This window comes from Gracilinanus agilis, chromosome 1 (genome assembly GCF_016433145.1).
Source record: "Gracilinanus agilis isolate LMUSP501 chromosome 1, AgileGrace, whole genome shotgun sequence".
In the NCBI taxonomy this organism is placed as follows: Eukaryota; Metazoa; Chordata; class Mammalia; order Didelphimorphia; family Didelphidae; genus Gracilinanus; species Gracilinanus agilis.
This window is the reverse complement of record NC_058130.1, coordinates 264,779,888-264,794,475: the sequence shown is the minus strand read 5'-3', so window position 1 is coordinate 264,794,475 and position 14,588 is coordinate 264,779,888. Positions and strand designations below refer to the sequence as shown.

The following is a 14,588-nucleotide window of genomic DNA, read 5'->3' as shown; positions in this document are numbered from 1 at the left end:
CTTCACTGCAACTACTAACCTCTCTCCTCGGGTGTTTTCTACGTCTTTATCCCTATACTGACCACACTCTTCTCCCTTCTCCATCCTGACCCCATGGTGAACTAGTTCAATTCTATAGGATCTTATATATATATGATCTATATATATATGATCTTGCCCTGCCAAACCCCAACCTTAGATTATTCCCACCATCTGCTTCCTTCTTCCTACTCAAGTGATGCTAAACAAATATGGATAAAATTATATCTTGGGGATTCTCAATAGCAGCTCTTTAGAAAAAGAACATTTAGAAAAATACATTTTGTTATTTTCTTTCAACTAAGTCCTCACTGAGCAAGGCAATCCCTAATTCATTTACCACTTAACACTGCAGCTTTCCCAAACTTTTCCACCTTCCTTTTAGATTCCCTTATCTCCTCCTCCCCCCCTTATTTTCTCAGCTGAAAACTTTTCTTCATGTTGTACTGAAAAAAACCAAGGCCATTTAAGATTTTCCTTTTTTCTTCTCAATTTGCATCCTCCATTTGCCTTTAACCACAATATCTTCCACTCCTGTCTCACATGAAGAAATTGCCCTTTCTTCTTGCCTAAGCAAACTTCTCTACATGCACAAGTGATCCCATTCCATCATGCCTTCTCTAGCACATTGCTTCCTTTATCATCCTCATTCTCACTAACTTTTCATCTTCTTCTGTCTACTGTCTATAAACATGCCTATATGTTGTGTATATTTTAAAAAAAAAGCACCCCTTTGATCCAGCCATCTCTTAGCTATTGTCCTATATATCTTCTCCCTTTTTTGGCTAAGCTCCTTGAGAAGGTTGTCAGCAATTAATACCTCCACTTCATTTCCTCTCATTCTTTTAACTCTCTATAGTCTAGCTTCTAACCTCATCATTTAATTAAAACTCTCTCCAAGGTTACCATAGAACTTCTGATTGCCAAATCTAATGGTCTTTTTTCATTTTCATCCTTCTTGACCTCTTTGCAACCTTTGGCATTATCAATCACCCTCTTCTCCTTGATACTCTCTTCTCTAGGCCATTTTTCCCCCTCTATACTTTCATTATATTGCTCTCCTGGTTTTCCTCCTGCCTGTATGAATACTCAATTTCCTTTGCTTGATCTTAATCCAGTTCATACTACTAACCATAATTCTTCCATAGGACTCTGTCCTGGAACCTTTCAGTTTCTTCTGCTTCTATGATATTTCTTAATAATTTCACCAACTCTTATGTAATCAACTCTCATCTCTCTGTAGCTAATTCTCACATATTTTTGCTTAACCCTAACTTCTCCCATGACTTTCAGCCTTGCATTTCCAATTGTCTATTGGACGTCTCAACCTGGATGTCTCAGATACCTTAAATGCAACACACTGAACTCATTATCTTTGCCACTTCCCTACCCCCCAACTCTCTACTCCTCTTAACCTCTCTGTTTCTAGACAAGGTACTATCATCCTCCCAATGACCCAGAATTTTTACCTAGATGTTATTCTCATTTATTTACTCTTTCTCATCCTATTCCCATATCCTATTAATTGCCAAGTTTAATAGAGTCTACTTTTCTAATATCTCTCCTATACACCTCTGACTTTCTTCTGCCACTGTCTCTGTCCTGGTTCAGGACCATATCATCTTATGCCTTGATTATTGAAATAACCTCCTGGTTGTTTTCCTTGACACAAGTCTCTTTCTACTTGAGTCCATCTTCACTATTAAAAGTGGTCTTTCTGAAGTGTAAGTCTGGCCATATTACTTCCCATTCAACAAAATCTAGTTCTTTCATAATGTCTATAGGATAAACTATGAAATCTTTTGTTTGGCTGTTAAATCCCTCAACAATCTATCCCTTCTCCTCCTTTTTAGGCATTTTCCAACTTACTTCCTCCTCCTCCCCACATATACTCTGCTCTCCAGTGATACTGGCCTTGAGTTTCTTACAAATGACATGTCATCTTCTGACACCATGCATTTTCACTAGGCATCCCCCATGTCTGGTATTCTCTGCCTACCTGTTACCTTCCCTGACTTCCTTCAAGACTCAACAAAAGCCCTACCTTTTGTAAGAAATCTTTTTCAGTCCTTAATTAGTGCCTTACCTCTGAGGTTATCTCCATTTTCAGAACTGTTTATATCAGTGATTCCCAAAGTGGGCACTACTGCCCCCTGGTGGGTGCTGCAGCGATCTAGGGGAATGGTGATGGCCACACTTTTTTTGTATTACATACTATTCTGAGTTCAATAAGTAGTTTCATAATTTCCAGGGGGCGCTAAGTAATATTTTTTCTGGAAAGGGGGCAGTAGGCCAAAAAAGTTTGGGAACCACTGGTTTACATGTTGTCTCCTCCATTAAACCGTGAGGCGGGATTGCTTTTGTCTTTTTTTGTATCCCCAGCACTTAGCAAAGCCTGGTACATAGTGTAAGAGTTAAATTAATGTGCAATACTTCAAGTATTATTTTTTCAAAATTTATTATCTGACAAAATAGAACCATGTGATTAAGTTTTTCCTTCTGTTCAAAAATCCCCACTCCACCAAAACCGCAACAGGAAGGAAAAAAGAGCGAGACATAGAATACCACCAAATTTATATCCTGTCTACATCAGCACATAAACAACAGGAAGTGAGTGGAGTGCTGGGAATCATAGTTTTGCTGGAGATCATAGTTTTGCTAGGGATCGTAGTTTTTAGGGTAACAGATTCTAATTACACAATAGTAAGTGGTTAGTAAATGCTTGTTGATTGACTATCCTTCATAGCAATTGTTAGATGCCAGATGATGGGAATGAAAGAAGATAGCCAGTGATTCATTGATTACAATCATAGGGGAAAAAAATATCCTCAAAAGGCCGTCCTTTCATCCTTCTACATCTAAGCAGATGAACATATCTTTTATTTGAAATATCTAGGGGAAAGTGATTCTAGGAGATACTTTCATTATAGTGACCAATAATGAAGAGAAAGGAATTAGACATTTTATTTTTAAATATATTTCTATTTACATCTTATGGACAAAAAGGAAAAAGATATTTTTAACATAATAAAAATGAGTCAGAGAGGGAGCTTTCCAAGAGAAATTGTCCTCCCATTTAGAATGCCTCAGGGTAGTGTATTAGCTTTTTGATTTTCCAAATTAAATCAATGGAAAACTGGTACATAAGTAAAAGTTGCTTTCATTTAATCTGGAAAGTCTTTGAACTGTGTAGTTTAATTTTGAATGGTACTTAGTTTCTTTTTTTCTTCTTTTAGTTTTCTTCTTCCTTCCCACAGTGGTAAGATAGCATTCATCTGATCATATTGTTAATCAAATTGCAGAAGAATTTTAATTCCGGAGGAGTAAGAGTATGATGAAAAGCTCTTTTCCAAACATTTTTGCCAAGTATCTACATGTTCTTGAAGGTGACTTATTAAGTTTGTTCCTTTACAGAGGGGATTGGGATCATCTCCAGGATACTGGGAGGGGTTCTTCTGGGACTTGGGGCTCTTTTTGTTCTTAATCAAAAGTAATTTCCAAGCCTCTTTACTCCACCCAGGCAACCTGCTCCAACCTGCTGTAGAAGTTAAAACCCAGGTTGGGCCCATAAGTATTTTGTCTTTCCCTAATGAGTAAAAGGGGTCAGGTCTCTAGGGAAAAGCAAAAATAAATCCAGTACAAGCTCCTCTTTGGGATCTGATGAAAGTCTCCATTTCTCCTCCAACAGAACTACTCCTAAAGGATTATAACTAATACTGACAACAATCAAGGTGTTCCTCTATTAGAGGCATACTTTAAGTTTATAAATACAACACTATGCTATGTGGGTGATTTATTTTCTAGAATACCTTAAAATAAAAAAGTTCTTAAGTTAATAATGATATACATAATTTTAATGAAAAAAAAGAGAAAAACATAATTCCATTAGTTGGGGCCTTTGTTTTGAAAGTTCCACTGTTGCTTGTCTCAGAGGAAAACAAAGAGGATGCATATACTCTCTTACTCCCACCCTGCCCAGTTTTCCCAGGCTTCCCACTTCTCCTGTCCTTTTACTGGAAGGAAGAAAGGAAGGAAGAAAGAAAGGAAGGAAAGAGGGAAGGAAGGAAGATGAAGGCAAAAAGCAAAGAGAAAGAAGAATTCCAGAAATGAAGAAGAAAGAAAGAAAATTATGATTTTTTTAAGAGAGCAGTAAGAATATATCTATTGGGGGCAGCTGGGTGACTCAGTGGATTGAGAGCCAGGCCTAGAAACAGGAAGTCCTGGATTCAAATCTGGCCTCAGACACTTCCTAGCTGTGTGTCCCTGGACAAATCAATTAACCCCCATTGTCTAGTCCTTACCACTCTTCTGCCTTGAAACCAATACGTAGTATTGATTCTAAGATAGAAGGTAAGGGTTTAAAAAAAAAGAATATACTCTATCTGGGTATTAAAGAATATTAAGTTATCCTCTGACTCTTGTTTTAGAAAATGTTGAGGCAGTACAGAGAAGAAATGTAATATTAAAAGTTTCATTAAAATGATTATGCTTCCATCTATTGTAGGGGTTATGAATAAACAATTTGGCATTTGGAGAGATCCATGGCACAGATCTCTCTAGCAGGCAAAGAAACTCCTGAAATGGACACTGTTTAGGCGGGGATTGACAAACTACAGCCTCCAGCCCAAATCTAGCCCACTGCTTGTTTTCATATAGGCCTGCAAACTAAGAATATTTTTATGTTTTCTGCATGTAAAAATGTAAATGTACAAAATAGCTATATAATATGCACAAAATGTACATCTTACTTTTTACATGAATCATATTTATGTATAGATATTTGCCATGCATAATACAAAACTAAGCACAAATGAATTATCTCATTTTAACTCAATAGAAAACCTTTAATATAGATTTGTTTTTCTTTACATAATTCTACTTAGTGATAGTCTCATACCCTAATTTCTTATTCATTTTTGAATATTTTTGTTGTGTTTTTGTATATGTAAGGAACAGGAAGAAAGCCAGTTTGGTTGGACTGGAGTATAGCAAGAGGAATAATGTATAAATAAGGCTGGAAAGGTCATTTAGCACCAGGATATGAAGGACTTTTAAAGCCAAAAAAAGAGGTTTATATTTATCCTAGAAGTAAAAGGAATCACTAAAATCTGATTCAGGAAAAATATTATTTATTTTATTATATATATTATAGTATTATTATAATTATTATATTTATTTTAGAAAAAGGCACTGGCATATATGTGAAGGATGATTTGGGAGTAAGGGGGAAAATGAATAAGAAGTAGTACAGCTAAGAACCTAAACTTAGAAGGATAATTGTTTAGTGGAGAGAAAGAGGCATATGTAAGAGTTGTTGAGAAAATGGAAACAATATTTTGCAACATCTTGGGTATGTGTGATTGAATGAAAATGAGTTCAGGATGACCTCAAGGTCAAGCTGACAATCCTAGTGATTGGAAGGATGGTGGTACCCTTGACAAAAATAGGAAAGTCCTGAAGATTTGGGAGGAAGCATAACGAAATCTTTGTTAAAGCTCTCATCCTATCCCATGCCTACTTATCTTTTGAAGCCCACTTTGTCTCACCCCAAACAAAAAGTTTTTACCCTTACTTCCTTCAGATATAGAGCTCACTCTAGTCCTGAAGTTATTTGGGGAAACTAGATTGGGGTATAATGGATTGAGGGAATTTTTCAAATGGCACCTATGCAATTGCTGCAGTGGAGTTCCAAAGTTAAGGTTAGGTTATAACTGCTATATATGGCTGCAACCCATTGAAAAAGGAAGATTAGAAGTTTGTAGAGCAATAGGATGTAGTGGAGTAGGAGAGGCTTGGAGTGTTATGAGTGAAGGGTAGGTATTGGTATACTGGAAAAAAGTCCCAGGAGAGGAGTGGATGGCATCCCCTCAATCAATACACCTTTCAAATGATTGATCATGAATATCTTATACCAGGACCTGTTGGGATCATGTGATAGCCCCCCTGAGGCCATGGCTTTCACTTTAGAGATTGTTAGTCTAAGGCTCAATTAAGGTAGTACTTATGGCTTAATTTCTAAGAATTTTACTGAATCTATCAGAACGGTATATTTGTTGAAACAATAAACATGAGTGACTTTTTCTCAAGTTTTCTTAGGATTTAGAACTAAATCACAGAGATCACTTAGCGTAACTTCTTAATTTTGTAGAAGAATAGCTTGAGACCTCTTCTACAAGGTTAAGTAATTTGCCTAATGTCTCACATTTAGTTAAGAAACAGATCTAGGACCTGAACAAAGATTCTCTGACCCCAAATCTAGCTCTTCTATTGATACTTGCGGTTAGAAGGTTTTTTGAAGTAAGAATGACAACTTTTTTATGTTTCAGCATCTCAGAAATTGTGAAGAACCTCTGTCTGTAAAGCACAGGATTTAGATTTAGATAGCCATGAAGAACAAGGGTCAGCATCAGTTTTTCAAAATCTCATTTCATCTTTTAGTTTGTATGTTAAGAAAAATGCTTTCTACCACGAGAAATGTTATCACTACTTTATCTCATACATTATGTCTAACACTGGGAAGAAAATGCTGGGAACTGGAGGATTTGGGGCATGGCTTTTCCTCTAGAAAATTCTCTTCCAAAAGAGTCTAAGAGTCCTAAATTCTATTGACAGAAATATAAACAAATTTAGAAATCATGTAATCTATGCCTCTCGTTTCACAGAAGAGAAAACTCAGAAGGCCCAGAAAAGTGAGCTGATTTACCCAAGGCAACATAACTGATACTGGGCAAATCCAGGATTGGTGTGTTCAGGAGAAAAAACAGTTAATTAGGAGTGATATGGTACAGCAGCTGATGGTTTGAACCATAGTTTCCTCCCATTGTGGTGTTTGGGTGTCTGTGGATGTTTTTTGAGTATTTCTGGATGTTTTGGGTAGTTCATCTCCTGCCTTAGTTTCTGTTGAACTCATTCATGTGTTACATCAAAAAGAGAAGAAAGATCCTCCTTGGTCTGAATGGTGCACAAGGTTTTAATTTTTCTCTATTAGTATTCCAAACACTGCAGCTTTCCCTATAAGGCTTGAATGCTATTCCTTTCCTCTATGTGTTCAGTTTTCAAAGAACAATATAGATTACAAAAAAATAGACCTCTTCAAAATATCTGTAGCAAACACAACTGTGATTTCACTCCTTACAGTGACATAATTCACAACTTTTTGAATATATAGGTTGTTGATCTACATAAGCTTCTTGAGGAGAGGAACTATTTTATTTTTTCTATGTAAATCCACCCTCAGCACAGTACCAGACACATCAGTCCTGCTAATGCTTGCTGGAGGAATGAATGAAACTGTAGATCCAACTCTTTCTATTATACAAAATACACTTTCATCTGTGTTTGGAAAAATCACTTTATGTAAACCTAAAACGAATGGAAAATTAAAGTATTTCCCCAATTCAATAGGAAATGCATTTATTTCAAGACCAGAAATAAGTTGGGAAGGGAAAACACAAAATTAGAAATTTTTAGATTGGTGGCATGATATAAGTACTAAGGGGAATTTTCAGTTGTCCATACATTTGTTGAAGTTCTCTCTTTCTCTGCCAAAACATTGTCCCTAATAATTTCTCAATCATTTCATCCTTCAAAAGGTGAGTGAATCAATGAATTTTGCCATTTTGCACCTAATTCTCAACCATTGAAGAGTACTAGTTGTCTGGGTCTAAATGATGGCAATCTTGGGGAAAAGTAACTACCCCAGCTTAAAATTTCATGATAGCAAAGGAGAATTAAACTAGACAGAGTTTGACCTAAGGCCTAGATTTCAAGAGGGAATATTTTAAGTAAAGGATAAATAAAATCTCATGAACTAAAATTCTATAGGACAGTGCAGCCTAAGGGAGGATAAGAAGCTCTCAAAAATCAAATTCTGAAGCAGTGGGAATTTTTTGTTTAAATTCTAATGATGACAAAAGAGGAAGGGATTGTTTAAAAAAAAATATCAATGTATCTGCACTGGGAATTCAACAACTGACAATTAATTAGGTATATTATTGAGGGGATTGGTCTAGATAATTACTGAGGTCCCTTCCAATTCAGGGTCTGTGAATTCCATGGTTCTGAATCAAACCAAAATGCCAGTGCTCTTGTATATTGTTACTAAGAGGTTTAATGAAAAAGAGAAAGTCTACTAAGAACAACCAAGGTTTCTTTTGAGATAATCACTTAACCTCTTAGAGCCTTGCTTTCTTCTTCTGTAAAGTGAGGAGGGCCAATGGAGGGAATTGCTAAATTATCTCCAAAATCCCTTGCAAATCTAAAATTTTATGACTTGTATAAACTGATTTCTACTTTTAAAAAGTTTAAAAGGTTGGAAAATGAAATTATACCCACACATCTCCAATTTGATTTTTCATATCATTTTTTTTTTACACTGGGAGAGAAAAAGAAAACATTATCAAGGTCACCCTTGGACATTAAGGGTTTTTTTTAAACGTAAAAAGATTGTAAAGATTTCTTAGTAATTACTATGTATAATAGTATTGTGTTGAAAGTAGTAACATAGATATATTATATCTTTGTATACATTAGGATTGTATATCTATATGTCTAGTTGACACTTAACAATTCAGGCTCTTTCGCAAGTCTGTTTATAAGGCATGAAGTTGCTCATGTTTTGTTTAGCCAAAAGGACAAAATACTGCCAGCAGTATGTCTGGAATGTTATTTACTTGGTGAATTTCTGTGGTTTTCCCTTTTAGCACTGCACATGTTAGAGCTAGGGGTCATTTACTTAAAAATGACCAAAGTAGTATACCGAAGCTACACAGTTATGCTTCTGAATTGAAGTGTTTTTCTCAATAAAAAAAAGGTAGGTTGCTTTTCTGCCTCTCTCTTCATTTTGTTTCCTTTTAACTTTTTTCTCCCCTTATACTCTGCTCTTGGAAGGATTTGAGGAGGTGCTGTTTATTCTTGCTCCTTTTTCCTAGACTCTTCTCCCCAGACTTTCAGTCATTTCTGGTGCAATCTCCTGTGATTCTAGTTAATTGTGCTTCATTTGCATGCATTCACTGTTATTGTTTTACATCAGAGCTTACCTATTTTGGCATACCCAACTATATTTTCCATTGAGCTCTCAGATCTGAATGGTTGGACATGTTGCAAAGGAAATAGAGGTGGGGTTTTCCTTAATCGTAAGCAAAGGAGAGAGAGAGAAACTGCCAGTGTTGACTTGGGCAGGGTCTGCATGATAGCAAACACATGTCTTTTGAAGGAAATAACCAGTGCACACAGATGTGGACTTAATTTCTTAACATGGAAATTTATCTAACTGGTTCGTTCTGCCTATTGAGGGGAGATACTTCAGACCACATGCTTCCTAGGAAGTTGTAAAAAGAGTCATGTGTAAATGAAAATAAAGTTAAACTGTGGAAACCAAAAGTGCCCAGCCTCTTCTCTTCCTTCTCTCCTAGCCACTCCACTTTTTTGCCCTTAACCAGGATATTCAAGATATTACAGATAAGAGTTTTTACTTAGAAAGGATACAACAAAACCAGAAGTCTGGTACAGGTGTTGGGCCCTCTCTTCTATACTTCTGTGGGTTGACTCATAGCCTTGCCTGTCTGATCCTTCTTATATCATGTGGACAAACATACACAGATGAGAGAATTGTTCTTGGCCAAATGGTACAATTCACTTGGAAATGCTTTCTTATATAGAGCTGGTCTTCATGTGTGCTTTTGGAAAGTTTAGATATTCTGGAGCACCTGTTTGTTTGTCAGGTTGAATACCATCTCCAATGTAAAATGGAAACTTTTGTTACGATTTTTTTCTTAATTTTTCTTTTCTTCTGTAAAACTTCTCTATTTGAAAGAAAAATACAAATAACCATTTTTTTTGTTGTTGCAAATCCTTTGATCATTCATTTGATTCACACCTACATTTCTTTTTACTGTCCAGATTTCAGTGGATGAAAAACTAAATCAGCCTTGTAATTTTTTAAAATGTAAAACTTTGGTTTAAGTTACTTATTATAGGTAATAGTTGTTTGATGACTAAAACCACTGCTTGGCAGAAATGTTAGCCTGAATCACTGCCAAGCAGTAAACTGCAGCCTTCTTTCTAAAAACATCTGAGCTACAAACTATCTGTCATGATCTAACATGCATGTAGTAATAATAGGTTGACAAGGCTAATAAAGCATATATATTTAATATATCCATGAGTTGCAGGTTGTAACAGGACTGTAATATGTTTTGTTCTTCATTATACACAGCCCACACATCATCTTCCTGTCTCAGAGTGTCTTACCTGGAGGGACCAATCTCTGTGGAACACGCCTTTGCCATGAAATTGCTCATGCTTGGTTTGGTTTAGCCATTGGGGCTCGAGATTGGACTGAAGAATGGTTAAGTGAAGGGTTTGCCACACATTTGGAAGATGTATTTTGGATTGAAGCCCAAAAGGTGTGTATGTGTGATACCATCCATCTAAGGAGAAAATAACTTTGAGTTCAGCCTTATTGTCCACATAGTCAGTTCTCCATTTGTCACTGGGCATGGCATATCATAGTAACCTAGTGAATGCTGCTTGGTCATAGTGATAACATTTGTGATCTTCTGTGATGGGACAGATAGTAAAAACTGTCCTTAAAAAAATTCTCTGGGCAGCAAGGTGGCTCGGTATATTGAGAGCCAGATCTACACTGAGTCCTAGGAATGGGAGGTCCTGGGTTCAAATGTAGCCTCACATGTCCTAGCTGAACAACACTAAAGCAACTGCCTATCCCTTACTACTCTTCTGCTTTGGAACCAATACTTAGTTTTGATTTCAAGAGTAAAGGTAAGGGTTTTTTTAAAAAAAGAATATTCTCCTAAAAGCCTTTCTCATTTTATTTTATTTTATTTTTTTAAGAAAAATTTTCCATGGTTACATGATTCATGTTCTTTCTCTCCCCTCCATCCCACCCCCCCATAGCTGACATGTATTTCCACTGAGTTTTACATGTGTCATTGATCAAGACTTATTTCCATATTATTGATAGTTGCACTGGGGTGGTCGTTTAGAGTCTCCATCCCAAATCATATCCGCATCAACCCAAGTGTTCAAGCAGTTGTTTTTCTTCTGTGTTTCTACTCCCATAGTTCCTCCTCTGAATGTGAATAGTGTTTTTTTTTTCCATAAGTCCCTCAGAATTGTCCTGGATCATTGCATCACTACTAGTAGAAAAGTCTATTATATTCAATTTTTACCATAGTGTATCAGTCTCTGTGTATAATGTTCTTCTGGCTATGCTCCTTACACTGTGCATCAATTCCTGGAGGTCGTTCCAGTTCACATGGAATTCCTCCAGTTTGTTATTCCTTTGAGCACAATAGTATTCCATCACTAGCATACACCACAATTTGTTCAATCATTCCCCAATTGAGGGCATATCTTTGTTTTCCAATTTTTTGCCATTACAAATTTATACTGCGGCTATAAATATTTTTGTATACATCTTTTTCCTTATGATCTCTTTGAGGTATAAACCCAGCAGTGGTGTGGCTGGATCAAAGGGCAGACAGTCCTTTAGTGCCCTTTGGGCATAGTTCCAAACTGCCATCCAGAATGGTTGGATCAATTCACAACTCCACCAGTAATGCATTAATGTCCCAATTTTGCCACATACCCTCCAGCATTCACTACTTTCCTTTGCTGTCATGTTAGCTAATTGGCTAGGTGTGAGGTGGTACCTCAGAGTTGTTTTGATTTACATTTCTCTAATGATAAGAGATTTAGAACACTTTCTCATGTGCTTATTGATAGTTTTGATTTCTTTATCTGAAAATTGCCTATTCATGTCCCTTGCCCATTTATCAATTGGGAAATGGCTTGATTTTTTGTACAATTGATTTAGCTCCTTATATATTTGAGTAATTAGACCTTTGTCAGAGTTTTTTCTTATAAAGATTTTTCCCCAATTTGTTGATTCCCTTCTAATTTTGGTTGCATTGGTTTTGTTTGTACAAAACCTTTTCAGTTTAATGTAATCAAAATTATTTATTTTACATTTTGTAATTTTTTCTAACTCTTGCTTGGTTTTAAAATCTTTCCTTTCACAAAGATCTGACAAGTATACTATTCTGTGTTCACCTAATTTACTTAGAGTTTCCTTCTTTATATTCATGCCATTCCTCCATTCAGAATTTATCTTGATGTAGGGTGTGAGATATTGATCTAAACCTAATCTCTCCCATACTGTTTACTAATTTTCCTAGCAGTTTTTGTCAAATAGATTTTTGTCCCAAAAGCAAGGCTCTTTGGGTTTATCATAGACTCTCTTGCTGAGGTCACTTTCCCCAAATCTATTCCACTGATCCTCCCTTTTGTCTCTTAGCCAGTACCATATTGTTTTGATGACTGCTGCTTTATAGTATAGTTTAATATCTGGTACTGCTAGGCCACCTTCCTTCACATTTTTTTTCATTATTTCCCTTGATATTCTTAATTTTTTGTTCTTCCAAATGAACTTTGTTATAGTTTTTTTTCTAATTCAGTAAAGAAGTTTCTTGGTAGTTTGATAGGTATGGCACTAAATAAGTAAATTAATTTGGGTAGAATGGCCATTTTTATTATGTTAGCTCATCCTACCCATGAGCAATTAATGCTTTTCCAATTGTTTAGATCTAGTTTTAATTGTTTTGAAAGTGTTTTGTAGTTGTGTTCATATAAGTCCTGTATTTGTTTTGGTAGATAGATTCCTAAGTATTTAATATTGTTTAGGGTGATTTTAGATGACATTTTTCTGTCTAACTCTTGTTTCTGAAATGTGTTGGAAATATATAGAAATGCTGATGATTTATGTGCATTTATTTTGTAACCTACTACTTTGCTAAAGTTGTTGATTATTTCCACTATTTTTTTAGTTGGTTTTCTGGGATTTTTTTAAGTAAACCATCATATTATCTGCAAAGAGTGATAGTTTGGTCTCTTCATTGCCTATTTTAATACCTTAAATTTCTTTTTCTTCTCTATTCACTACTGCTAGTGATTCTAGTACAATGTTAAATAATAGAGGTGATAATGGGCATCCTTGTTTTTGGGAATGCTTCTAATTTAATCATTTGAACTTATAGGGTCCCTTACAAAAAGGTTTTTGTTTTTTGTTTTTGTTTTTGTTTTCCCCTCTCTTAATTACCTTTTGGTGATTCTGTTGAGTTCTGTGTTTGGATATCAAATTTTCTGTTTAAGTTTGGTCTTTTCTTTATGAATACTTGGAAGTCTTCAGTTTTATTAAATGACCATACTTTCCCCCGCAAGAATATAGTCAGTTGTGCTGGATAGTTGATTCTTGGTTGTAGACCCAGTTTCCTTGCTTTCTGGAATATGCTTTCTTCCATGCCTTACAGTCCTTCAATGTAGATGCAGCCAGATCCTGTGTTAACTTAACTTGGTTCCCTGGTATCTGAATGATTTCTTAGCTGCCTGAATTAAAACTGTATGTCTCTGACTAGAGACAGAATATTCCTGAAGGGAGCTGACAAAGATTAATTTGCCTTGAGTCTTGCAAATCTTATCAAATGGAGCTTTAAACAAGGATAGATAGGAGTGGGGTTTGACAAAGAGGTACCTTCCTCCACACTAAGCTGGATATCAAAGAAACTAGCTAGCTACAACAAAGGGAGACTATTTAGCAGTTAAGATACTAAGAAATTTACAGAAAATAGTATCTAAGAAAGGAACTAATAACAATCATATACTCATTATCTCCAAACTATGTGAAACAAAAGTTTTTATAATATAGAGACCCAGCAGAAGAAATCAAAGTCATGTGAGAACAAGATTAGGTATATATCATTCTTGTCATTCTGTCTTCTACTGGAATTGTCCCAAAGAAGCTTTCAGTGAGCCTACAGAGGATGAGCTTACATCCCAATATTTTTATTCAATAATGAAAAAAATAGTCATTTTATTCACTTTTACACAAATCCACAGAACATTAAATATAAAAGAATAATTACAGGATAACAACCTGCTAAGGCCATTTCTATTCAGACAGAAATCTGAAACATCAAAAAGAGAAGAATGAGATAACATAAATAACAACTGCATCAACATGTTAACAAATAAACATCAAAGAAATGGGAACCAAGTGGATTTATTATAGGAATGGAAAGGTTTCTGATGTAGACTAGATAACTTCAACTGAGTATTTTATTTTTTCAGAGTCTAGAATTAATAATCAATATAGATTATGCAACTCATCATTGTAGGTTATAAACATTTAGCACCTGTTGAATATCTAGAAAGATAGGACCTCATTCGGTAAAAGCCAAGACTTTTGTTGTCTCCTAATACATTCACAAAGTATTTTTGGATAATAAGTAAGATTTGACCTTCTGGGTATCACTAAGACTGGATGAGATGATATCTTGACTGGAACTACAGTTCTACAAGTACATATCTTCTCTAAAAGAAATATATGACAGGGGTGGGGAGTATATAAAGTAGCATTGCATATTAAAAAGATATACTTATGTGAGCAAATATAGGAACCAGAGCAAAGAAACATGGTGTATAGTGTTTGGTTGAAGTTCAACAGAGGCAGAAACAAAAGTAATAAAATTGTTAGAGTATGTTATAGGCCA

At 35.5% G+C, this 14,588-nt stretch overlaps 1 protein-coding gene across 1 annotated transcript in view; it reads left to right on the top strand.

The window, feature by feature from the left end:
* LOC123235266 (aminopeptidase O (putative)) overlaps window positions 1-14,588 on the top strand; it is a 594,443-nt gene that overhangs the window by 270,775 nt on the left and 309,080 nt on the right. The window contains exon 5 of the mRNA XM_044661380.1: window positions 10,235-10,424. Within this exon, the coding sequence (XP_044517315.1) occupies window positions 10,235-10,424 (190 nt within the window). The remainder of the gene's footprint in view (window positions 1-10,234; window positions 10,425-14,588) is intronic.